Source organism: Centruroides vittatus, unplaced genomic scaffold, assembly GCF_030686945.1.
Source record: "Centruroides vittatus isolate TY-2023 unplaced genomic scaffold, ASM3068694v2 scaffold_1047, whole genome shotgun sequence".
NCBI lineage: Eukaryota > Metazoa > Arthropoda > Arachnida > Scorpiones > Buthidae > Centruroides > Centruroides vittatus.
In genome coordinates, this window is record NW_027122669.1 from 24,406 (window position 1) to 51,599 (window position 27,194).

Sequence of the window (27,194 nt, forward strand, 5' to 3'; positions counted from 1 at the left end):
TATCGATTACCTTAAAAAGGGGGCCCAATTATAAATTGTAGGTAATATAAAATTTAAATTTCAAACAGAAAAAGTGTAATAAAATTAATTATTCTTGCCCCTTAAACAGAGAAAATTCTATCTCTCGCTTGCATCAATGAAAGTTCTGGGAAAAGCCCTTTGCAGGTGTGACAACTCCCATAACACTTCTCTCCCACAAGGAATGCCTCAAACAATTGTAACATCAGGTGCTATAGACGAAGCCTTTGTTTCCTCAGTCTTTGAAGGTTACAGTAAGACGGATGACCCTGATTACCGGTTGCCAGTCAAAGGTTAAACATGGAGACGTATACACGTGTTTTAGTCGTCCTCGCGCTCGTCTTGGTAACTGTTTGTGCCGAAAGAACCGTTACAGAAAGCGACGATAAAGGTGTAACGAAAAAACCTGCCAGCCGTTTGGTAAGTAGTCTTTGTTTATAGTGGCAATATAAGAGAATGACTGGGGGATTTGGGTACGTGTAATGCTTTGAGGCACGTTCCTACGTAGTGGCTACGCTATTGGTATAAATTTAATGTATTCGATTTTAATTCGTGGTTAAATTTAATTAAAATTGAATGCTAATTAAGCTTCCGAAACTTAGAATTAATTGCGTTCATTCTAATTTAATTGCAATGAACTGTATCTTCATGGTTAACTGTCAATTCTCTCTTTCAAGATGACATCGGTTCTTAATTATTAATAATAAAAGTTCGATAATTAATTTCTGCTTTAAAATTGGTCCATTTGTGCTTCCACTTTGTTATTTTAGATACATTTAGTGTTGAAATTAAGGCATTGTAAGTAAGAAAATGTAACATTTTTTTTGTTTTAGGTGCGCCCTTTTACATACAATGCCAAGGATGCTTGGCAAACGTTTCTAAAAAATGCAGAAAGGGAAGAAAAAAAGGCGGCTAAAAAGCGAAAAAATCGATTAAGGAATGCTCGAATTCGTCAGGTAATTCATATATATATATATATTTTAGTGATTTATATATGAATGAATTATTGTTAAACAGATGCAGACAGGTCTTCCGGGTCCCAGGGGTCCTAGGGGACCACCCGGACCACCCGGTGGTCAAGTGACAAAAGAAGAATTAGTGAAAATATTCCGCGAAATGGTGAAAGGTATGCATATTAATCTGATCAAAATGCTTTAAAAATCGATGATAAATGGACCAAAGGATAAGAAATACATCTTTATATTACTTTTACAGAAGCGGCCGAAAAGAAATTTCAGATAACCATCGACCCACAGGTAATAAAATAATTACAGAATTAATAAGATAATTGCGTTTAACTCGATTATAACCTCCTTTACCTCACCTTCTAGTGCACTAAAGAATATTCTGAAGTACAAAAGACTAAATCCGGGGGACAACAATTGCAACCACCCTTGTTTGACGTGGATCACGTGACGATCACGCCTAAAGTGTCGTGGAGTTTCCTGTGGCAATTAAAAGAAGACGTGTGGATCGGTTCCAGAGCCACGAACGAGATTTCTAATTACTATAAGGTAATTTAAATTGGCGTAAAATAATCTAATGGCTCGAAAATCGTTCAATGTGCCGTTTTTTCTTTTAATTGTAGCCATTTGCGAAGGGTAGCCACGATCGTTGCCAAAGTTTCGTGTCAGCCGAAGAGAGCTTCAATTGTCAAAATGACAGTTGGCTCGACACTGGAAGATACGAGATGCAGAAGAGTGGGTTCTATACCTTTTATGTTAGCTTTCATTTTAACAAAAATAATTCGTGCGAAACTCGACCCTTCGATTCTATAGAAGTGTTATTGTGTATTAATTCTCTGTGTGAAGAGAATGTAGTGAGTATTTACAACTCTTTAAGATTATCGGTTGCACCATACGAAACTAATAAACAAGTAATTTCAGATCACTCAGGACCATAACGGACGTAAGAAATTCGTCATTTACAGTCTCCATTAATGGGATTTTACACTTAAAGGTAAGAAATTGTTGGTTTAAAGTGTTGGCATTGTAAAACCAAGATTAAAATCTGAACAATTAGGATATTTGGCGCCGTTATGACACGAACCCGGGCTCATAATAGGGCGACGGTTCGGATCATTAAGCACATTATGTATACACTTCCTGTGTGGTTTATAACGCTACGATATAGGCCTACACATGTTTGGGTGTTGTTTATATAATCGACGATTAGTTTTTATGTTTTATTTAATTAATTTTTACATATTTTTATTCTACAGAAGAAGCAATACGTTTCCATTTATGTAAACAACAACTCGAAGTGCTCCGTGAAGATCTTCAGAAACTCTCAAGTGACCGGTTTTCTCACCGGTTACTAGTATAGTTTTTCTTGTATTTGCATTAATTTACATACAATTTTTACAATCAATTAATAAAAATAGTATTAAACTAATTAATTAATTGTGTTTCGATAATTATTTTCCTTTCTCAGCTCAACGATTACTTTTATTGTTAGCAATTAGAAATTTAACGGTTTTATACCATTAATTTCTCGTGTTTTTTAACGGTTAAAATTATTAAATACTGGCATTTTTATTGTTTAAAGTTAGTGAATAGCAATAAAAACTTAATTAGGATTAATTAATCTGCTTAAATTTACGAAAAAAGGGGGGGGGAAATATGTTGAGGGGGTTTTCGCTCATAATTTACAACGTTGATTAACCGAATGATAAAAATGTGAACATAAAAAATGATGTTTTACACGTTTTAATTAGCCGTAACATTCACATCGACCGAAAATGGATCCGAAATCGATTACCAGCCCGAAATAAACTGTAATAAATTAATAATTACTACAGTAAAAACGTTAACTCGAAGCACCTGGGCATAGTGTATAGGGTTTTACGTGTACCCTACACCAGTGATTCTCAAAGTGGGGGTCGCGACCCCCAAAGGGGTCATGAAAAATATTTGGGGGGTCGCTGAAAAATTGATGCCAGATCAATTTTTTCAAATATTTTATAAATTTACTATGGATTCATGTTTAGAAATAATAGAAATAAAAAATACCTGTATATAAAATAATTTAAATACGAGCCTAACCCCCTCCCTTCGGGATGTTTTTTGACACATACTTATTCTTCGGGGGTCCTTTGAAATTTTTAAGTGCAGAAGGGGGGTCGCGGTCCAGAAAGTTTGAGAAACACTGCCCTACACCCTCTTATAAGTGACGCGAGTGTTTGTAGAGGGGGCAAACTGGATACTTACTCCCGGATAGTGTAAAATATTCCACAAATTATAATCGAAAAAGTGAGATTGAGACCTTACACCATTCACCGTGTGATTCTTTGATGCACCTCCCTTCCTGTGTTCTATAATCTACTTGTGGAGACCCGGCTATCTGGGTACTACCATGACCAGGAGACACTATTTTTTCCATCTCTTTGAAGCTTAATAACTCCTATGCTTTTGGTCGAAAATTTCTGAAATTTTGCACGGATATTTGTGTTTTATGCGAATTGATGCTATTAAATTTTAATGATTAAAGGTCAAGTAGGTGGGGAGATAAAAGGGGTAGTGTATCTCCAGTAGAGTCGTACTTAATGAGGATTTTACTCGTTATTACCATTCACAATTTTTTTAAAAACTCATCTCTATTCTCAAAATTAAGTATTGTTTTTTGCCTTTTTTATAGTAATTAATAGTATAAAAGTTATTTTTTAAGAATATCTCGTAACAGATGCTTCATAATTTTCAATATCACAGTGTTTTCTTGTATTCTTTCGGCTATATAGGCACTAATAAGGCCTTTAGAAAGGCCCAGGTGGGGGACAGATCACCCTGAAAATTTCTGGGTTTATCGATCACTCGGATTCGATTTCAGGCCCCCATAGCAGTAGACTGGGGCTTCAACCGATTCGGGCATCAGGCCGACGTTTTTATACTAATATTATTTAAAATTTCGGCTGTTATATAACGATTTGCTTCAATTCTTAGCATTAAAGATAATTAAAATTCCATTTTTAGACCGAGAAAAATCCGCGAATAATATCAATTTATCGATGTTAATTTCCTGAAATTTGTCCCAAATCTTCTTTTAAATATGTTATTTACTGTTACTACAACTGTCATTAAAGAAGGAGGAGAGAAAAAGCTGTCGTTATCGACTTATAAGTAGGAAAAAACACGTATATTAATTTCATACGTAATAACAAGACGTGGCAACACTCTTCTAAGAACACACTGCAAGGAAGGAGCGGTGAAAAATGGATAGTTTTTTTAGATATTTATATTAAAATAACGTGTAATTTTGTTACGAAACGGTATTTTAACTGGTTGTCACGATAAATTTACATATTGCTGCCAGTTGGCCGCGGACATGGCTTCTCGAAGAACCAGTAGCGCTTTGACGAATTTCTCGGAGATTCCTAAATTTTCCGACTTGTTTCAAGATATACTCGAGAACTCCATCTTGACTGGCATCCCTCAAATTGCTTTGGCTAAGAAGAAATCGAGGAAGATTTTAAAAGTTGTGGTCCTATTCGGATGCATCGCTGGATTTCTCTATCAGCTTTCTGCTTTTCTGATAATATATTGGGCATATCCAACGTTAGTTGATGTACAGATTACTAAGCCTTTGATGGTTGATATGCCTTCTATAACTATATGTAATAGAAATGGGTGAGTACTAATACAAGTGTAAGTTGCTTTAGACTACACGTAGTTGAGGTGGTAAGGGCGTCAAGCTTGCCACTCCGAACGACCCTAATTCGAGTCCTTCAGGAATATTTGGGGGTAGTTTGACCTAGATGTGTAGAAATCCAATCTGTTGGGACCTAAATGAATTCTTGACTCACGTAAGCCTTTTTAATGCAGGCATTAAGAAAGCTTGCGTGAAAGGCCATCTTAATGCCTGAAAAATTGGCATTGTTTTTTATTTGTCTTTAATTATTTTGGTAAATGATACTGTTTAGAACAGTTTGTTCTGTTTAAATGTATATGGGCATTAAGATGGCTTTTTATTCGGTTAATGTTACCTATAGTGCCAAAATGGCGGCTCGTCTCTGATTCAAGGAAACAGAAGAAAGAAAACAGTGGGGACGCACGTTCTAACCTAACCTAACCGTTCTAACTTATTCTAATAATTTGGTTGGTAATAATTATAGTAATTTATTAGAATAGGTTAGGTTAAGTTAGAACGTGTGTCCCCACTGTTTTCTTCTGTTTCCTTGAATCACAGACGAGCCGCCATTTTGGCATCATAGGGAACATTAATCTTTTATTCAATCCAGATCATCGTGGGTTCGACCAGGTACACGCTGGGAGAGCCGGATAGTTAGGGATAGGTCTGACGTATCCATGATAACTGACTATCCTCAAGAATTTTTGGGGTTTTTCGCCTAGATTCGATTCAGGATCCCTAGAGTGGTAGGCTGACACCTTAACAGCCTCGTCCATCCTGCCCTATATATTACAGAACAAAAACGAATGTGTATTAATGTAAATATTGTATTTAACTTCGATTTCATTTAAATTATATACAGTGTCCTCTTAAACATCTGTTCAGAGGTAGAGACCTTTCCACCATTGCACGAATGCAAGTGTTGCACGTTTGTGGTTGATGCCGCACAGTGTTTGAGTGACGTAATATGATGTTAAATTCACAGTAATATGAACAACTCCTTTAGTATATAGAGTGTACAACAGTTACAATGTATACCATCGGGCAGAGCGTGTGTTCCACGATACATGCAATATACACGACACCGAGTCTGTTATTCCCTAAACGTCTGGTGTGGCGAGGAGCTTCTTGGCCCCATATATCAAATATCCTGAATATACTAAACATGAAAGTGGACGAATAGCTCGCCATTGGCGCAACTACAGCATGTTCGGTACCAGCAAAATGATGCACCACCTTATTCCTAGACATACGTGTGTCTGGCCCGGAGAGTGGTTTTCCAATAGTAACCACGTTCCCCAGACTTGACCCCTGTGGGTTCATTTGATTTATTGACATACAATGCGTACCTAGAATTGCCAAATGATTTTTGGCAAACTCGAGAGACACAAGAGACTCATGAAACCAGGAATGCTACATACCATCCATAATGCCAAGCTCAATCGTTTACATCTTTGTATTGCCACTGAAAGCAGTTGTATTGATCTCTAAACAAAATAAAGCTGACTTTTGTTTCAAGTTTTTAAATGTCTTTATCGTTTACAGTCTGAGATTATTTTTGTTATGCCGAGCGCTGAAGTATACGTTACATTCAGTGGCGCGTTGTAACTTCATGGAGGCCCAGGCAAGTTTGTATTATGTGGCTTTATACGTTGACTTCATTTTCCTTCCGGGGAATTTTTGAGGGGGAAACCTCGTTTTTAACGCGCCCTCTGGCAAGTTTTATGAGGCGCCGTGTACCCCGCGCCTAGTGCCACACCTGTGCCACATCGGCAATCTAGGGTCTCCAGATATGGGCCAAATTTAAATTTCGATGTTTTTACTACAGTAGTGAGTTTATAAAAGATTGGTTACTGCCTCTTACTAACAGGGGACGCCTTTTCGCCCATATGATAACGCGCCACTCGTGCAATGCCGAAAGATCTCGTTTGCCCCTGGATAGATATGGACATCCTGTATAATTTTTTTCTTATTTTAGTATACGGCGCACCAGTTTCTGCAAGAAATTTCCATCGGAATGCGAATTACCAGATAATATGACAACATTTTGTGAACAATATCCTTACGTGTGTCGCGCGGCTAAGACAGAAGAAGAGTTGATGGTAATTAATTGAGAATTAAATATATAAAGTTTAATTGGAATTAATTAAGAGTAACATTTTAAATTAATTATTAGAAACCGAAGCTAGAAGCCATCGGTAGGGAAGAGACAGTAACACGTGACTTGCTTTTAGAGATAGGCCACGCTTCGTATCCTTTTATTTCGCAATGTACGTTTGGCACAGGAAAAGATGAATTCCAAATATGCGAGTAAGAATCATTTTTAAATTATTATTTAAATTCTTGTAAGTATTTAGACAACGTAAAGATGAAGTCTGACTCGAATGTGACACGAGCCGGGGTCTTTCTATTAGAAACGTATCGCTCCACCCCTAGAAACATGGAGCAAGAAGCATGTTTAAAAGTGTGAAAGTAAGTTACGTAGCTATTCCATCTGTTACTCGCAAAACTTGAGTTGCAATAGTAGAATATTAATCATTTTAATATCACATGATCATATTGAGAACGTGGTTCATTTCGTTTCAAGAGAAAGTGGCTCTCTTCAATGAAGTTTTCGTTGAAGAGGTAATGAAGAGAAAGTGTGTTCAGTGAGGGCAGTGGCGTAGCGAACATAACTGGCGCCCGACACTTTATTGGCGCCCCTCTCCCCTCCAGAAACACTTATAGTTTGTCTTGAAGACCATTTGGGTGCCAATTGCAGAGGGGTGCCCGGTGCATGATACACCCCCTTGCACCCCGCTCGTTACGCCACTGAGTGAGGAGACCCTTACTCTTGTATGTAAATAATGAAAAAATAGGTACAGAAAAACGATCTGAATGTGACACACTCATTTATCTATTTATATAATAGTTGATAATAATAATAATCAGCGCAGAGTTCAAACGGTTAGGAGTTAAAAGTTGAATTATTCTGGAAACAGGGAGGACCCAATACTTGCATTCTGTGAAAACGGGTAAGGTAATAATCTTAATCTTCGGTATTGTTACTTTTGCCCGAGCAACGCCGGGCCCACCCTCTAGTATACATATAACATTTAAGGCTGTCTGTCCTTCCTTAATACGGAAAAGTATGAAGTACAGGGGCACGACATTACTAATTTGAGGTGGAGCGCATATATTTTAAATGAAATAAATTAAAAATGTGATTAAAAATTGCAACCTGCGATAAATAATTACTCGTTTGGTGTACAGGTATCCCTCGTATAATTCGAAAAAGTGTCGTTTTACGCAAATCCGTGTTATACGAAACAAAGGACTAGTGTAAAACATAGGGTTACGTTCCAGAAGTTAGCAAAAGTATACAATTCTTCTTTGTTACTAAGAGAAATATGTTTATTAAGGGAATCGAGAATTTATTTCCGATCAATAATTACTTAACAATCACAATCACAATAAAAATTTGATATGATGCACATGCTTACTTGAATTTAAAAAAAAAATATATATATATACATCGAATAACCAAGTTTACGCTTAAAAATTGTGTAATTTTGTACGGAGGATTTCCAAAACTGTGTTAGAGTAAAACCGGAAGTCGTGTTGTGCAGGGATATCCCAAATCTTCAAACCGTTTTAAGACGAAACCGTGTTGGACGAGGGATATCTCTATTTTACTTTTTCAGTATTAATTAATTGCCTTTTATTGCCAATAAGAGAATTGTGACAAGCGAATAAAGATAAGTGTTTCATCAGTATTCGCTTTCTCTCTCCTCTCTTCTCTCTCTCCCCTGTTTCTCTTCTCTCTCTCTCTTGTTCTCTCTTTCTCTTCTCTCTCTCTTCTCTTCTCCTCTCTTTTCTACTCTCTCTTTTCTATCTCTCTTTCTTCTCTTTCTTCTCTTTTCTCCTCTTCTCTCTCTCTCTCTTTCTCTTCTCTCTCTCCTCTCTTTTCTTTCTTCTCTCTCTTTCTTATTCCTCTCCTCTCTTTTTCTACTCTCTCTTCTCTCTTCTCTTTCTCCTCTCTCATCTTTTTCTCTTCTCTCTCTCATCTCTTTCTCTTCTCTCTCTCCTCTTTTTTTCTTCTCTTTCTCTTCTTTCTCTCCTCTCTTTCTCTATCTCCTCTCTCTTTCTCCTCTGTTTCTCCTCTTCTCTCTCTCCTCTCTCTCTCTCTCTCTCCTCTTTCTTTTTCTCCTCTTTTTCTCAAATTTTCTTTAGTTAATTGATATGTTTTTTCTCGCATTTATGTCGCGTATGAATGTAAATATACTGAAAATAAATGGATTTCTTTTCAGCAACGCGACGTTTCGCTATTATTCATTTTTGGACATATACCAAAGAAGCAAATTGTGTCACATTATAAATGCAAGGTGGTCTAAAAAAGACCTGTCGTTACCTCGAGTGCCCCTTCACGAAGGTAAATAATTTTTAAAAAATTAATTATTTGAGGATATTTTATAATATTTTTTAATACTTTATAAAAATCTTGTACAGTTTTGACCGTTGTCGTCGACTTCGAACCCCATGAAGCATTTCTACTGGATCGTAGAATTGGTGGTCAAGTGGCAGTACATTCTCCGTATAGCATTATAAATCCATTTATTGAAGGTTTTACTATTACACCATCTAAACTTTATTTAATTCATTTAAAAGAGGTAAAATTTAATTATTTTCACTCGTAATTACTACAAGCAATACACATACAGTACTGACGTGTGGTGGTGTGTGACAATACTTTAAGGGATAGATAATTATTTCCTTATCAAAATTTGGCCATTTTAGCTTAGAATTGTTAAAAAATTAAATAATTAAAATATAAAGCAAACTGTTTGAATAATTTACTAATTTTTGGCCCCATCCCGCGGTCACCGAGAGGTCCTTTTCTTACATACACACGTGGGTTCGGCCGGATCCCTCTTAAGGATTTCAGCCTATAGCCTATTAATATATTAACATGTAAAAGAAATGTTTGTAATTATCAATATATTTTACATTTTTCTTATTAATAAATAAATTTACACGCTCTTCTGTAATAAAAGCATGTCTGGTGCAATAGAATCTCACCGTACGACCCCTCCCTTTACGACGGTTTTCCATGAATCTGATAGTAAAAGCGAGGTTCTAATGCATGTAATTAAACCTAAATAAAATATAAATTCAAAAATTACCATTATGTAAAATTTTCTTTGAAGATTATAAAGCATCTTCTTCCATCTCCCTATTTAACGAACTGTACCAACTACGAAAAACTATGGAAGAGAAGACTCGGAAGAGGGCCATTAAGTCGCGAGGTAAATGACTTAATTTCTTCCATAAATATCAGCAATTAATTTACACAATTAACAGCAGAATTAATTAATTCCGATAATCACAAAAGATGTGCATAGAAGAATGTCTAATGAATGCCACGTTGGATCATTGTGGTTGCGTCAAGACATCCAGCATCTATCCTCATTACGAGAAGTTCTGTCAAGAAGGTATTGTGTTACGGATAAATTCTTGTAATATTTCGTAAAAATCCATTCAAAACATATGTATTTATTCTAGTGGACATACCCTGTACCGATAAAATTAATTATAGTCATTGTTTTATTGCTTGTGGACCGGCGTGCCAGTGAGTTAACCATCATTTTTTAATTGACTGATTGATAATTAGATTAATTGGTTAATGTTACGTATGGTGCCAAAATGGCGGCTCTTCTCTGATTCAAGGGAACAGAAGAAAGAAAACAGTGGGGACGCTACCTTCTAACCTAACCTAAACCTGGTTCCAATAATTTGTGCGCACTCGTATCGCCGGATGCGAGCGGAACAGATGACAGCCTACCGCTCGGGGACGCACGTTCTAACCTAACCTAACCTATTCTAATAATTTTGTTGGTAATAATTATGGTAATTGATTATTGGTATTTCTTCCTCGAATCAGAGATGAGCCGCCATTTTGGAACCATAGGCAACATTAACTGGTTAAATAATTTACATTGTGCTAGATCATAAATACAGTATTTTAATCTTTAATACGCTTTTTGAAGTTCAAGATCATTTGAAACGAATATACAAGAAGAAAATATAGAAGTCGTAAGTATATATTTAATAACTGTAAGAAAATTTATATTCTAGCCATGTAATTAATGATATTTCTTTTGTTTTTGTAGGGGATAGAGAGCACAAATGCCACCACTTTATGGTAAGTGACATTCACAAAATGAACAATTCTTGATAACATATTGCTGAAGAACATTTCATTGCTTTTCAGGAACCAAACTGCGATAATTTTATTATTTTTTAAGAAATCAAATTTAGTAACTTATACGTACAGACCCAAATATGAAGTAAGTATATTTAAAGTTTGAAAAAAATCACATTTAAACCACGAAGAATCTTACGTGTCCCTACTTTTCAATGGGTTCTTTTCTCTTGTAGACCATCGAATTCTTCAGTTACGTTGGTGGTTATATTGGCATATGGCTAGGAATGTCTCTAATTGCTGTGTTCGACTTCCTGGAAGCTTTATTTTCCTTAGTTGTTCCCATAAGAATGAAAATCAAGCGAACTTGTGCGGATACCATACATGTTCTGAAGTCTGCTTCTTCTAGAGATGGTATTTTATCAGTTACACCTTATCCTTATAGAGATAATATGAATTCACAACTATCAGTGAGGACAAGATCCATGCCACGAGCATGGGAATGAATAGTTATAAGTAATAAAAAAATATCTCTCATATCTTTCGTGGAGAATCCTTGATGGATAATGGCAAGAATCAATACAAAATTCAATAATAAATTTTAATTTGCTGCTATAATTGTTAATATTCTTAGCATTTATCATTCTAAATATATTCAGCTATTAATTTTAAGTACTCTTCTACTGTAATTATGCAAATTTTTCATGAAATGGTCGGGAAAACTCAATACATTGTACATTGCACTTTGTGATTGAATATAATTTGTGGATCCCTTGCAGTCTGCTTCTTCTAGATATGGAATTTTATCATTCACAATTCTCAGCGAGGACCAGATGTATGCCAAGAGCATAAGAACCACGGGATGAGCATGGGGAAATTAATTGTTTCAAGGTAAAGTTCAGAATTCCAATTTATCTCGGTAACATTATGTAATTTGGTATTGCATCGAAGGATACGGGTTCGATTTCCATTGAAAGACAGGATGAAGATGTTTTTCTAGTTAGGAAACAAACATTTCATTAAAGGATACGGGTTCAGGAGCTGTTAAAAGACAGGACGATAGCTAAAGTAAATGATATTATATTAAAAAGCATGGCTTAACTCCTTGTTATAAGATAAATGTATCCTGATAATTATACTATTACAACATTCAATATATAACTCAAGGATACATGTTCAATGCCTGTTATAAAACAGAATAAGTATATGATTACGTATGAAGAACATATCATAATATTGCATTTAATAATATAAATTGTCATTGACATTTTCGTGTATGATTCATATGATACTAAAATGCCATTAAAGTTCATGTAAAGTTAATTGTTAAGAACAAAATTTGATCAAAAATACAGGCTACATTGGACTATTGATATAGTGGCAATTGTATTAGTACCTGCTATTATTTTTACTGTACATATCAAGCTTTTGATACAGTTATAGGGAATGACTTAGCTTTGTAGCTTTGTAATATGATAGAAGTGATTAAATAGAATATTAATAGTGTAATTCAATGCTAAATTTTTATTTATAGTAAATTAGTTTCTAATTTGTCAATTGATCAAAGATCAATTCAGTTGACTGATAAGTAGAGTCAATTGATCATCTGATTCAAAGATCAGATGATTAATTAAGTGAATCAACATTTATCAGGAATTAAATACACAACTGTCATACAGTAAGTTGAAGTGTGAACTGTTAACAGGTAAATAATTTAGTAAAGTTGTACTTAAATAACATTATTCTTATTATATACAAAGTTTATTCATTGGGTATGTAGCAGTACAGTCAAATTATGCTCTATTAATAAACTTTTTTCCATACTTATTGATACTATAACTGAACCTCTGCCAAAAATGTGCTTATTTATACTTAAAAATCATGTTTATACAACTTTAATGTTAATGATTTTAATGCAATTCTTATCATTAATTTTATCTTGAACACTTCCAATTTTAACATCCAGCTACATCACTTGTTAACTCTGTAGCAATTACACAATGTTTATTTCTAGAGACAGACAAGTAATATTTATGTGTTTCTGCATTATTTATCATCTATAACATCCTCCCTATCAGTTGATATATTAAATGCTATGTTTGTGTTGAATGATGATGAGCAAAAAGAGTTACAGGTATGTAAAGAGAATGCCTATGTAAGCCTATATATAGAAGTGTATTGTTTACTGACTTATAAATATGTTGTTTATACACCTCTTCACTCCTCCACACAGTTATAACATTTTCCATGTCAGCTGGATTTGAAAATTGTATATTTATCTATGGCTATTTTTAGATGCCTTCACTGGAAGCTCACTGCATATTGCTTTTGTATGTTACCTTACTTGATACTTTTCTATGCATAATTAGTTATTCTTAATTATTCATTGACCTGTTATTAAATAAACACAAACTGTACTATTCATTTTAAGGATAAATAAACTGTTAATGCTGTTTAGACATTATCGGACTCTTGCTAATCCGGCGTGCCGGATTACAGAAAGTGTGGATAGTAAAAAAGCGATGAATGACCTTTCACCTTTCGGTAACATGGCGCACCGACATCCAATACTGTAGTGTACGCAGAAACGAAACAGGAAAACGGGACGTTTTCGTGTTAAGGAAACGTGCATATGCCGGATTGCTGAGAGGCCGGTTTAGCGGGAGTGAGCTGATATAAAAGTACAAATCGTTAAACAAGCTAACGTGTTACTCATAAACACGAATTGCTCACTTTAAAAGGTCAGTTCACACGGAGATTCGCGAAAATCCACGCGAATTTCACTTCATTAGTGACGTATTTCCGTTTTGAGAATGGCTCCGGAAGTCCATCACGGCAGCTTTTCCTCCATAGAGAGAGAGAGAGAAAGAGGAAAAAAATAAATATTTCCACCAATCAGAACGGCACATTTGTTGACGTAATGGGGAAATCCAAGATGGCAGCGACGAACGCACGTGGCTGCCATCTTTGAATTTTTGGATCAGCTTCGTTAGGAATTTATAATTAAAATAATTATTATCTTCGTTGTTCAATGGGAAGTTTTAATCTCATAACTAAAGACTAAATATATATATATATAAATACTTTAATATTAATCCTTATTGAAAACTTTTCCGGTAGATGGCAGTGCAATAAATAAATCGACATCTTAAAACAAATAGGACTTTTCAATCGGTAGATTGCGAACTACTCAAACTAATTACAATTTAATTAAGTTGAATTATGCTTAATTTTAATGGCATAGAAATTAAAATATTGTACACTCCTTTGTATTATTTAAAGCAATTAATTAAACCGTATTTCCATCAGGTATATTCCAGTTATATCCATTTTATTGAAGGATCCGTGTAAAAATCTTCTATGTAATGGGTATAACTGGATGGTAAATGGATTATTTTATATCCGTTGTAAGGACTTTCACTCTTTGGCATCTATTTAATGGTTATAATAAGATATTATATCCATTTTTCATCCAATTATCCTCATTATATGAGGATCCAGGTAAAGGATCTTCATACATTACAGCCCATTAATGAATTTAAATGATAGTCACATGGAATTTCACTTTTTAGAATCTATAACAATGAAAGTAATTGGATGAGAAATGATTGGCAGCTTGTACAAGGGTATAGCGGGCCTCTGCCAAGTGTACACTATTCAGATCGAATCTATACCTTAACACATGAACGGTTTTTCTGTTAATTCCCGTTTACTACAAATTATAGATACAGATTACAAGTAGAACTCTCAGCGATCGGGAAGTACAGATCAATCTACGTTGATTAATCTCGAAACAGTTTTAATCACATTCGATTAAAGTCCACAGTGATGGATTTAATTAAATGGGAAATGGATATTGCTATGGTGAATTACTCTTTAGAGTTCTTTGGAAATAGGCTCTAAACAATAAAGTCCAAGTAAAGGGTGAAGGTCTAGAAAGACAGAGGAGTAATTAAGCTTCAAAATCGTGCCCTCCCGCACACATTAACATTCATACGTACAGAAAAATCCCCGAATTTCTTTTGTTTTTTGCATTTCTCGAACTTTCAAGGTGCCCCGAATGTAAAAAATGTAAAAATCTTGCGGTCGTTTTTTGACCGATTGCCATACTTTTCTTGTGTTATATATAACGGCCGGAAAGTTAACACGAGGGCCCAAGACTCTAATATATATATATATATAAAGACAAACATTTAAGCGACAAACTACCCAGGAATTTTTCGATGGATAGTCCCGGATATGTTGGGCCCGTCTTCACCATCCGTCTGCCTCATTCGGAGCCTGACTGAACCAGCGAATGGTCCTGACAAAGAGGCCCCATTAGTGTTAATAGGAATTGAAATCCTACATAGAATAAGGCAACGCAACGCGTAAGCGATCTGCCGAGGAGGATTGTCATAGGAGCAAGTCTCCCGATGGGAAACTTGCTCCTATTTAGGTGTTACTAACGTGAAAAAAAATCCGGAAAACATCACATGAACAGCACGTTGGCGAGGCGAGAACCCACGACCAACCAACAACCAGTGTTCAGTGGTTTTATCCATTGAACACTGATGGATTCGTGATCTGCCTACTTACTGAGGACTTTCTACTGGAAACTGGTCCGTTGGACACGTGGCTATATCGTTGGTGAGGTGCGAACCCGCGACCTCAACGAGCAATGATTTTACCTTCAATGGTTTTATCCATGTACACTGACCAGCTCGTATCCACGTGGCCCTAAAGAATAAGAAACAAGAAAAAATTATAAAAATAAAATTTACGAAAGAAAGTTTTAATATTTAATAGTTTCTTAAGTAGAATATTTATGAATTCTTTTGATAATATATTAAATTTACTGGCAGAAAACAAAATTAAACGAAATTTGACTTGTTTATACATGTCTAGTCAAGTTTATCGATTGCATTATTATTATTATTATTATTATTTTGAAATTGAAGACTAGAAAAAATTCTTCGCTCACAAAAACATAATTTATTTTAAAAAGTAAACATCAATTTCTTAATTAAATATTTTTAATTAATTAATTAATTAATTAATTAAGTTTTTTCTTTCTTTCATCTAATCTTAATGATCCGTGATGTAATTTTTACGTTTTTTGAAGTGTCACTTCTATTTGAAAATAATTGTTTAAAACATTAGTTTTTATATCATAAAAACTGTAGAAAAATGGCCTAAACTTTTTCATTTTTTAGGCCCACCAGTGGCGAGTGCATAAAGCCATGGTGTGCCGTGGTGAGGCCTGGGTTCGCGCCTCACCAACGGGATGGTCACGTGTTTTCTTCACGTGTCTAACGCTAAATTCAAGCCAATAGTAAGTCTATCCCGGAAGGCACCCCCTCAACCTAAAAGAGGGGCCAGTTTCTCATAGAAAGGCCTCTCAAACAAAAGCAAGACAGTGAACCGAACCCACAACTTTTTAAACTAGTTATCTATATATATTGTATAATCGAGACGAGTTGATAATAATAATAATAATCAGTGCAGAGCCCAAACGGTTAATAATACAGAACACAGTTACGTTAAAAATGTAGTTTCTATGCTTAATTTTCGAAAAATTAAGCATAAAAACTGTTAATTGAAGAATTACAATGGGCACATACGGAAAATTACAGTACAGAAGTGTTCTTTATCTATAAATTTAACACTAAAGACCATTAATTCATTGACGACATCACAAGGAAAATGGAGGAAAATCTGTCACGAGTGACTTCAGATAACAATAAATGGTGCAGCTAATCACAAATACAATCATTTCACCTTGATACATTTACTTTATTCTGTTTAATTTTAACTTTGTATAGAATATTTATCCATTCTTTTATACCTTCTGAATAATTTCTTTTACGTTTGTACAGAAAAATCGAACAAAATTTCTCATAAACCAACTCAAATATGTACACAGAGCTACAGAAATCCATTAGTTCTGTCGTGTTTTCCGATCAATTATCTAAAGTTTATAATATATATATATATATTTTTTTTTAATAAAATATAAAAGAGAATAAATAAATTTTAAATGATACTAAAAACAAATAATCTTGTTTTCTTTTATATCCCGTTTAATCGGTTTATTTATCTGTAAACAATGCCCTTGTAGAGACGGCTCTTCAACCTTTCTCATGTTTAAAAAACATCCAATTATTTATGAATCTATCTGGGAGTTCGCGATCTACCGGTTGAAAATTGAGTTATTAGTACCTTAAAAAATTTTTCTATTTTAATAATACAGAAGAGAAATTGTTACGTCAAACAGGCGATTTCTTTTATAACTCAACTGTGTGCATTATATTAGAAATAAACAGTATACCCCAACCTTACTCGAATGAAATTATGTAAATATGCATATCAGTGGCTCGCGAGCGACCGGTTGAGAAACTAATTGTTAACACCTTAAAATTCTTTTATTCTAACAATCCCGAACAGAAATTGTTGCGATTTATTTTAAAAGACCTTAAGATTCCGTGTATTGTATTAGAAATACACATCAATTTCTCAACCTTACTCCGACGTAATTATGTAAATATACGTATCAGTAGCTCGCGAGCTACCGGTTGAGAACTCATTGGTCGTATCTTAAAAGAAAGAAAAGGACTATTTTAGTAAATGCCGACCAGCAATTTCTTCTCCGACGGAAGATAAGAGAAGATTTCCTTTGAGGAAACGGCCATACCGATTATTTTTTGTGTCGCACGAGCAATTTTTATCCCCTCAAAACAATATAAATACAAGACAAAATGGAGAAATTTCTCGGAAAGGTGTGTTGTAATTGTTATTGGCGTATTGTTTAATAGGGGGACGAGAGAATAAATTTTTAAAACGTTAATACAAAGCACAATATGGAAGCGTGTACGCCGCCGGATATAAAATAGATAAAAGCCGTGTGACGTCACAGGGTAGGTGCTGCACGGGAAGTTGTCGTAACCGTCGTGCACGAGAAACCAGAAATTCAGAGACGTCCGGGATGCGATCGAGTGAGGTCTGGTCGTTGCTTGTGTTTAATTCACATGACATGTCTCACCCCCTTCTGACGCTCGTACGTGACACATGGTGAGTACGTCACCCCCCTATTTTTCATACCTTATTATTAAAACGTAGTGTGTTGACGTCATGTGTAGTGTAGAGAATTAAATGTTGGATCACTTTACGCTGGTTTTAACGAAGGTGAGGGAGGATTGGCTCTTAACTACACACAAGGATTCGATGCGTTAACAATGGGTATACACACTTAATAAGCGGACAGGATGTGGGGCATCAAACAGTCCTTTTAATATCTAGAGGAATGCATTTAGTGTTATTAGTAAGTGTCGTGTAATTTTATTGTATGCGAGGATTCATAGATGTAAACGTTTGTTTAATAACATGGCAAGGATTTAGTTTTTAATGGGTTTTTAATGACTATGTTCAAGGATCGAAGGTCATTAACGATTCCTTAAATTATTATATGCAAGGATTTTAAATTTTTAAATATTAAAGGCGAGGAATCGAAGTTATAACAGTGATTCTAACGAAGATTTAAGGATATAAGGATGCAAGGATTCTAATGAACAATCCTTAATATGTAAGCTTAAAAGGACCTTTAGGCAAGGAGTAATAAACCTTTGCCTAAATGATTTTTTTTAAAATAACTATACATAATATGCTTTAAATTATTAATTACAGTTATTAAAAAGTCCTTTATAGTTTTGAATCCTTGCCTAAATGGCTTTTTAGTAATTGTAATTTAAGGATTTAAACCTTTATTAAAATAATAAAGGTTTCATTAATCCTTTAGGCAAGGATTCAAAGCTATAAAGGGCTTTTTATTAATTGTTATTAAGATTCAATTAATGATTAAATATCCTTATTAATAATGGCAAAGATGTAAAGTCATTTAAATCCTAAACAACTGAAAGACGACAATTCAAGGATTCAAAAATATAAACAAACTCTCAATAATTACGACAAGGATTCAATGAATCCTATTGTACTTAATAGGCAAGGATTCACGGTTGTTCATGACACTCGAGTAGTTGAATCTTGTTTATGTAAAGGTTTAAATCCTTTAACGATTTATACATGAAGATTCAAAGGTCTAAATGACGTTTCAATAGTTTTAACAAGGATTTAAGACTATTTAATCTTGTTATGTATTAAGATTTAAAGATCTGTATACAATTATTCACAGTCATTAATAGCTGATCTTCGTTATGTGCAAGCTGCAAGCCTTTAATGATCCATAAACAAGCCATTCATGAATCCTTCATAAAAGCATTCAAAGCCATTAATGAGTCCTTAATACGAGGATTCTTTATCTATTAATGAGTTCTTAATACAAGGATTCTTTAGCCATTAATGAGTCCTTAATACAAGGATTCAAAGCCATTAACAATCCTTAATACAAGGATTCTTTAGCCATTAACGAGTCTTTAATACAAGGATTCAAAGCCATTAACAATCCTTAATACAAGGATTCAAAACCATTAACAATCCTTAATACAAGGATTCTTTATCTATTAATGAGTTCTTAATACAAGGATTCAAAGTCATTAACAATCCTTAATACAAGAATTCTTTAGCATTAATGAGTCCTTAATACAAGGATTCAAAGCCATTAATGAATCCTTAATACAAGAATTCAAAGCCATTAACAATCCTTAATATAAAGATTTTTTAGCCATTAATGAGTGCTTAATAATGCAAGGATTCAAAGCCATTAACGATCCTTTAATACGATTCAAAGCATTAATAACCCCTTAATAACGTAGTAACAGCAAAAATAGTTTTCTTAGAAGTAATCGTCGTTTATTAATAGTTTAAAAATACATCACAAGAGTAATTTCCCATTGGACACTTCAAATAATAGTTGTAAGATTTCAAGTGTTCTGATTTTAAAAAAAGACGCTCTTGGCCAATGAAAACTTTTTAAAAAAATAAGTTTAAAATGTTTTAATTCTAAAAAAGGTAAACAACTAAACCTGAAAGCACCTTTCAATTTGCGCACACTTCCTTGTTTATCTATCAACTTTCATCAGAAAGGAAAATAATACTACCACAAATACAGTCCAGACAAACGGACGACCTTCCTATCACAGTTAGTTCCTTTGCCAAAAGGAAAGCCGTAGATCCTGTTATTATGTTACGTTATTTTCTTTTTCTCGTTGTAACATAAAATATATAACAGTATATATATTTTCCTAAGCGTAACACTTGATAGATTTATAATATTAGAGACAGCGTAACGGAGGCGTAACAATTAATAAATTAGTTTAATAGTAACAGTATTGCTAACAGTTACGAAAATTCTATATACAGTATATGGAAATGAATACATATATAAAACGAGTAACTTACGTTACGCTTTCGTGCATTGTGGTCTAGTTTTGACGTTACGCATTTCTTTATCGTTATAATACATATTTTGAGCGTAACGCCGTTAAAAATGTATACATTTATACTCGTATATCGCATTTGTTACGCAATATAAATGCGTAACATAGCGTAACAATGCTGTAACAATTAATAAATCGTAACTAATAGCTAAGAACTTATAAATTAGAATTGAATATATACTTAAAACACGTAACGTAACTTATGTTACGAATTTGTACATTACGCTCCTATAATGACGTAACTTTACTTCTATTATTAAAAATATAGCCTATATATTCTTAGATAGTAAATGCATGTAATATAGTTGTTACGCGTTAGGAATAACGTAACAATGCGTAACAGTACTATAATAAAGAAGCAATCGTAATTAGCTGTTACGAAATTAATGTAAATCATATATAAAGCACGAGATAGAGTTAATGTATATACCTAAAACACCGCGTAACTTATGTTACGATTTAACATAAAATTCTATATAATTAGAACAGCATTGATCGGGTTTCTAACCAGTTTAAATTGGATATTTTTCATGTAAACCCTTCGTCCTTGAAAGATAAAAAAGTCAAAAAAATGGAGGGATTTTTTATAAAGTAGTTCATGGACCAATTAACTAATATAAGTGGTTACTTCCGCCATGTTTAAATTGTACAATGTGCGAATTATGCGAGAACAAACACTGGCATAATTCAAAAAATTTAATTGATTTATTTTTAAATTCGATTCGAAACGTCTACACCGTATTGAGAAACTCCACTTTGATGTATATGTTACGCTGCTTTAAACGATTTTTATTATTTTAATAATAGCGATAAAGGAAGCGTATTGTGTCCAGACACACAGAACGTACACGCCTCTATCTACATTACCGTTTTTTCTAGTGAAGGATGTGTTGTTTTCGCGTATTTTAAGTGTAGTGTGTGTTTATTTCTTAATCTTTTTAATGGAGAAACCGGCTTTTAGGATGATTTTTTGGATAAAAATTGAAAAATTCCCAACACAACAGACTTTTTTACAGAGGAAATAACCTGTTTTATATACATTCTATATAAGAAAATAAACACAGCCAAGCTTTGTCCCCTGGTAACAAATAAAAGAAGGAAGGAAATACAATGTTAAGTTTCGATTTTTTTTTTAAAGATTAAGATCAATATTTTATGTATTTTTAGATGAAATATGTAACACAGAAATAGATCATCTTCTACAATTACAGAATTATTGCGAGTTTCCTTAGGAAACAAGCAAAGATATCCTTCTTCATTAACTGCATTCCTATTGGATAAGCATTAATAAATGAAGCCGATTACACAGGAAACACGTAAAAATTTCACGCGCTCTATGACGTAACACACAGAAAAATATCATACGTAATAATAATTATATGATTTATTTACCTTGCACTTAACCCCTGTGAACACAGTGATGTGTTTTATGGACTGTTATTTATTCAAAAAACCTAATGGAAACACTTGATTTTTTTGGGTGTTATTCGATATATATATATAAAACCATAATTAAGAGAAGAGTTGAGCGAATCTCTCAGTCGTTGAAGTGTGGAGCACAAAAGAACACTTCTCAATCGAGAGGGGTGGGAAGTGTTCTTTTGTGCTCCACAGTTAATTTCGTGAAGACAAAGTAAATGGAAAGAAAAATGTCTTCTGTGGAATTAAGACAATATCCAGCTGTATTACTTTCCTTTTTTATTTTCTGTGTGTGTTTAAGGGGGAGTAGTATAACACGTGTTTACATATGAGACAATACGATGTAAGAGACCTGTCTCTTACATCGTATCGGAACTTATTACATAAATTCAGTATAACAGAAGCAGTATAAAACACAACAGTAACATGGCGTAAATACTATATACATAAAAGATAATAAAAACGTTTAACTTTGTACCGAAGCGTCACATAAACGCAGTACAGCAGAAGCATAATCCCACAAACGCACTGCAGAAGCATCGTAACACTAACTCACAGCTTTGAAGCGTAACATAAACACTCAAATCACATACAAAACCAACGTATCAAGCGAACGATACATAAAATACACGCAATTTAACACAACGTAATAATAGATTAACACAGAAAATACGAGAAACCTCACACCACAAGACATAAATGAAGTGATATAAAAGAACAATGTGTCCATTCTCTACAGTTTTTCTTTAGATTGGAGAATATTTTTCGATTTGGAACTTCCATAATATCAATAAGTCACAATCACTCTCTAATACACAATAAATTTCATGGTAGCCACTTCAACTGCACTCTTACGTAACTGCGATTTATGGATTTTATTTATTTTTTCTGCCCAAGATTTAGAAACAAACATTAAAAAATGAAATTTTTTAAATGGGTCTTTGCACAAAACCAATTGTTTATAAATACAGGAACGTGCCAATGTTTGTTTACCTGTTTCTAAACGTTAAATTTATCTATTTTTTTTCTGAAGAAACACTTGAAATGTTGTGTTATTTTTCTATAAAATTCTAAAAAAATTTCACGTTAGAGTTTATAACAACGGTCTTTTCTGAAGTTTTTCGCATAATTTACACATAGAAATGGTCTTTTATACGGTTTTTTCCTCGTAAAATCTTTCACTAGAAAGCACACCAATTGCAACATCCGGTTATCTACAAATTACGCGACATTCTTGAAGAATTTTTCTGGAACTTGTAAAAATTGTAATTGACAAAATGAGGGGGGGTGGGTTTGATAAATTATCCATGTTTTTATTATCCCATTCTTTGCTTCTCCGTGATTTATCCTGTTGCTGAGATACCGGGAGAGTTCATTGTATCTTGTTGTGTGAGTCTGGCACACGAGTTCATTGTTCCTGTATCGTTTTCTTGGATTTGTTTCTTTCTTCAGAAGATTTTAAGACTTTTTGAAAGTAAAAAGAAACACAGAGTTGTCGATACTTGAAGGTTCTTTTATTTTTTTGGAAGTATCTTTGAAGGTCTGTAAGGATTTTTTGAGAGCTTTTGATGGATATTTTGTAGAAGTTCCTTCTGCAAAATATCCACCAAATTCTAACCTATTAGTTTCTAATGTATCGGGAGGTCAGACAAACGAACGAACTGATAAAATAATTACAAAAAAGGGTTTCCTTAAACTAGCCAGAATTATTATTTATATAAATTAATTCAACAATTTTTCGATGGGGATGACACGAAGGGACAAGTTATACGAACTTTGACCTTTGGAAATAAGGTTAAATCTTTATTTTTGGGACCTGTTGATATTTAATTATAGAAGCTGCAGAAGCGACAATCCGAAAATAATTTCTAGAACAAAAACAATAGGTCTTTTTTTCTGTGTCTTTTGATGGTTTTCTGGTCGAGGTGATGTTTTCATTAACGCTTTGCTTTACTCTCGATTGTCTGTCAACATCACCTGGTTAACAATCCACTAAATGTCACCTCTTCTCTTCGTTACCTGCGTGACGAGTTCTACCCTCTAACATTAATTAATTGCTTTTCCCGTGCGAATCTAACGCGTAACCGTTACGTTTGCCCAATAATATCGTGTTGCACGTTCTGAAAAACGTCGTAACGTGTCTAAATTTGTGCTCCACGTGAGGAAATGCTGTTGTTGGCTGCGTAACAGTTACGTTTACGTGCTAATCTTGTTATTTGTTATCGTAACATATCTAAATTTACACTCACAATTCTTCTGTGCTTACTCAAATACTGCTGTCTACTCTCTGTTTTAGTGCGTAACAGTTACGTTTACGTGCCAATCCGTAAGATCGTGTTATACGTTATGAAAAGGATCAATAACGTGAGTAAATTTGTCTCATAATTCTTGTAAATTGGCGTAACTTACAGGCATTCTGCTTTCTATGCGGCTTTTGATACTTTTTTTAGAGCGTAACAGTTATATTTATGTACCAAACTGTAAGAAAATTATGCTCTATGTAATTCTGAGAGAATATCTTGTTACGTATTTCGAAAAAGATCGTAACACGACCAAATCTGGGCTCGTAACTCTACTGTATAGTGTGTAAATCATACCTTCTGTTTACTTCATTAATTAAAAACTAGTTGTTCACTCCCCTTTCAACGCGTAACAGTTACGTTCAGCACAAAATTCTTTAATTTACTACAGGCGTTTTCTCCTTTAATACAGTTGTTGACCCTCTTTCGCTACATAAATGAAAGAAAAGTTACTCTGGAATATGATTCTAGATAAACTAGACAAGTAGGTCGCGAGCGAGTGGTTGGGATATTGATTTTAAGTAGGTTGTATATTTTTGTGTATATAAAATTAGCAAAGGCAGATACTTACGAAATTATTGAGTAAGATTATTTCTAACTTAATAATTTTATGACAAATTCAAATCAATTATTTAATTTATAAAATAAAAGTCCTTTAATTCGAGTTCTAATTGAATCTACTTTCAACATCCACTCAACCATCAATGGACTCCACATAAAGCATGAAAATTAATGAATATTGTAGAAAAATATTACAAATAATTTATTAGAATATATTTTATTATAGAATACCTTGAAAAGAATAACATAATTATAGAAATTATTATAAATTTTGAGTAATTTAAGTCAAAATCTTTGTACTGGTGCATCAATTCGTAAAGTGATTGGATCTTTTAAAAATTTATTTTAACGATAATAAATTCGATTTACTTTCAAATTTTATATATTATTTTATAAAATATATTATGAAATTACGAAATTAACAAATAATGTATTTATTTACCCCAAAATATATTTTTATTTTGACGTTTTTTCTCGATGACTCCACGTTTCTGATCCTCTTTAACGGTTAGACGACGGCAATCCAACATGGCCACCCCATGTTGGGTTTAAATAAAAAAAAATTAGAATTAAATTTAAAAAATGATTTATTACCTTATTTTAGGGGACAGTTATCAAAGCTGTTCCTTAAAATTAAACGTTTTAAGGAACAGTTTTGAGAAGTGTGTCATCAGTAGGCATTTTCCTATAACCCGCAGCATTACTTGATCCCAATTTCTCGGATTTCTGGCTTACAAATTTGGTATTTTAGGTGGTCCTATCTTAATTTGGCAACTGAAAGGTACAGTAAACAGTGCTTAGCTTTTATTTTTTTACATTTATGCTCGAATATGCTGTTTATAACACACGAAATTCTATCCTTCATACGTTAAAGAGAATCGATGCTTGCTAGAGAGGGGACCGAACCCACGTTCTATAATACTTCTAATACCGTTTATCACTGGAATATCCTATTCAGAGATAAAATTTGCATCTCTTAATTACGACAAACGACAATTTATCATAGTATTTGACTCATGTGTTGATAGTGTTGGGTTATGTTCCTTGTCTCGGAGTCTGTTCCTTGTTCAAAGAGGTAAAGATATATGGCACAGGAAATTCTGTAGACACTTAATACTTATCAAATCACACGAGCTTAATAGTTGAATTTTTAACAAATATACAGCAATATTTAGTGTTTAAACCCCGTTTGAACCTCCTAATTGGGCATTGAACGACGTGTTTCCTCCTTTTTGCGAACACAGAATTGGACTTTTGCAGCGAATTTTTCACAGTTTAATTAATTTATAACCATTAAAAACCATTAAATTATGAAAATTTGGAGGAGGATAGAATTGGTGGAAGCTTTCACTTGTCTTCCGTTCACGTATGAATAACGGAAATTCTCATCATTACTCACCCCTTCCTGTCATTCACCCTTTAACCCATAGATAATTGTCTATTTGTTGTAGACGGTTACTTTTGCAAATTTCACGTAACGAAATCATTATTTTTAGCCTGTTTGTTTGTCGATCGGTTCGTAATGAATCAAAACTAGTGACAAGTGTGACGTATCGAATGAGGTTATAGCGAAGTTCATCCCTTTCATCGGTTATCACTTATTTATCTGCTTAGACAGGCTCTTCTATTTAGAGATTATCTAGGACGTTTTTAGGGCCCCACCCAAACTTTTCGGTTGACAAATGACCTTAATTAATACTTAAAGTTTCCCCATAATCCTTTCGTAGACACTTATATTTATTCTGGATAACTTTATTAATTTTAAATGGGATAAATGGATCAAATTAAATACTTCAATTAAGGGATGCTTTTTTCAACTAATTTGACCATTTTTAAAGCATTAGAGGGTCCCTTAGGGATTAAAAATCGTTAGTTGAAAAATAATTAATTCTAGAATAAATTATAAACTGACAAATAACATCTAGAATCGAATGTTCTCTAGAAGAAAAACTCTAAAAGTAGGATTGTTACAGACTGGGATTCGAACCCACGCCCTTAGATGGGCGTGGGTTCGATCCCAGTCTGTAACAATTCTACACAGGAATGTTTTGCATTAAGTGATGGATCCACTAGGAACCGAACCCACGACCTTAGATGGGCATGGGTTCGGTTCCTAGTGGATTCATCACTTGACGCAAAACATTTCTCTGTCTTAAATTTTACAGCCATAGATCTGAATTTTAGCCAGAAAAAAGAAAAAAACAGTACATTTTCTGCCTAAATTATCAAGATGATGGTTCTGACCTTAAGTTGATAAGTCCAGGTCTTTAAGGAGGTGGGTTCAGATCTCGTTCCAAGAGAATAGGTTCAGTTTTATTATTTATTTTTTCAAGAACTGGATCGTATTTAGGTGTTAAATCCGAACGAGATTCGAACCCACGTCTAAAAGATAGAAACAAAACTGCAAGACGTGGGTTCGGATCATACTAAAATTCAAGTTTTACTTTTCTGTATTCATTGTTTTTGAGGCTCATACACAAGAGCATCGCTTACTTTTTTATTTATTACAATAATTACAAAAATTATTACAGATTTAATTCCTAAACAATGGATATTTATAAGAAAACACAATAAATTTATTGTGAAAAACGGATTACGGTACACAATACTTTGATAAATTGTGGCCGAATGACAAGTTTGACAAGAAACAGAGAGAGGTATTATTATGTAATAACGCTTTGTATATTTATAGAGAATGTTTATATTTCGTACAAATTTCCA

General features: G+C 33.8%; 3 protein-coding genes across 3 annotated transcripts in view; all 3 read left to right on the forward strand.

Annotated features, from left to right (window-relative positions):
- The first annotated feature begins 314 nt into the window (after positions 1 to 314).
- Positions 315 to 2,416, forward strand: LOC136986494 (adipolin-like). Its single transcript, XM_067284045.1, has 7 exons — positions 315 to 438; positions 852 to 974; positions 1,036 to 1,144; positions 1,234 to 1,274; positions 1,350 to 1,532; positions 1,607 to 1,977; positions 2,240 to 2,416. The coding sequence occupies exons 1-6, from the start codon at positions 319 to 321 to the stop codon at positions 1,919 to 1,921; spliced, it is 891 nt and encodes a 296-aa protein (XP_067140146.1). The 5' UTR covers positions 315 to 318; the 3' UTR covers positions 1,922 to 1,977; positions 2,240 to 2,416.
- A 1,922-nt stretch (positions 2,417 to 4,338) lies between these two features.
- LOC136986499 (amiloride-sensitive sodium channel subunit gamma-like) lies at positions 4,339 to 11,364 on the forward strand. The gene is made up of 12 exons (XM_067284051.1): positions 4,339 to 4,640; positions 6,620 to 6,743; positions 6,818 to 6,951; positions 8,931 to 9,052; positions 9,130 to 9,290; positions 9,828 to 9,926; positions 10,013 to 10,112; positions 10,183 to 10,249; positions 10,668 to 10,713; positions 10,791 to 10,822; positions 10,892 to 10,967; positions 11,059 to 11,364. Exons 1-12 carry the CDS (start codon positions 4,339 to 4,341, stop codon positions 11,326 to 11,328), a joined length of 1,533 nt encoding a protein of 510 aa, XP_067140152.1. The 3' UTR covers positions 11,329 to 11,364.
- A 6,373-nt stretch (positions 11,365 to 17,737) lies between these two features.
- The window catches only part of LOC136986471 (Na(+)/H(+) exchanger protein 7-like), a 48,052-nt gene continuing 38,595 nt past the window's right edge, over positions 17,738 to 27,194 (forward strand). The window contains exon 1 of the mRNA XM_067283998.1: positions 17,738 to 17,872. The gene's annotated coding sequence lies outside the window, so the exon portion shown is untranslated. The remainder of the gene's footprint in view (positions 17,873 to 27,194) is intronic.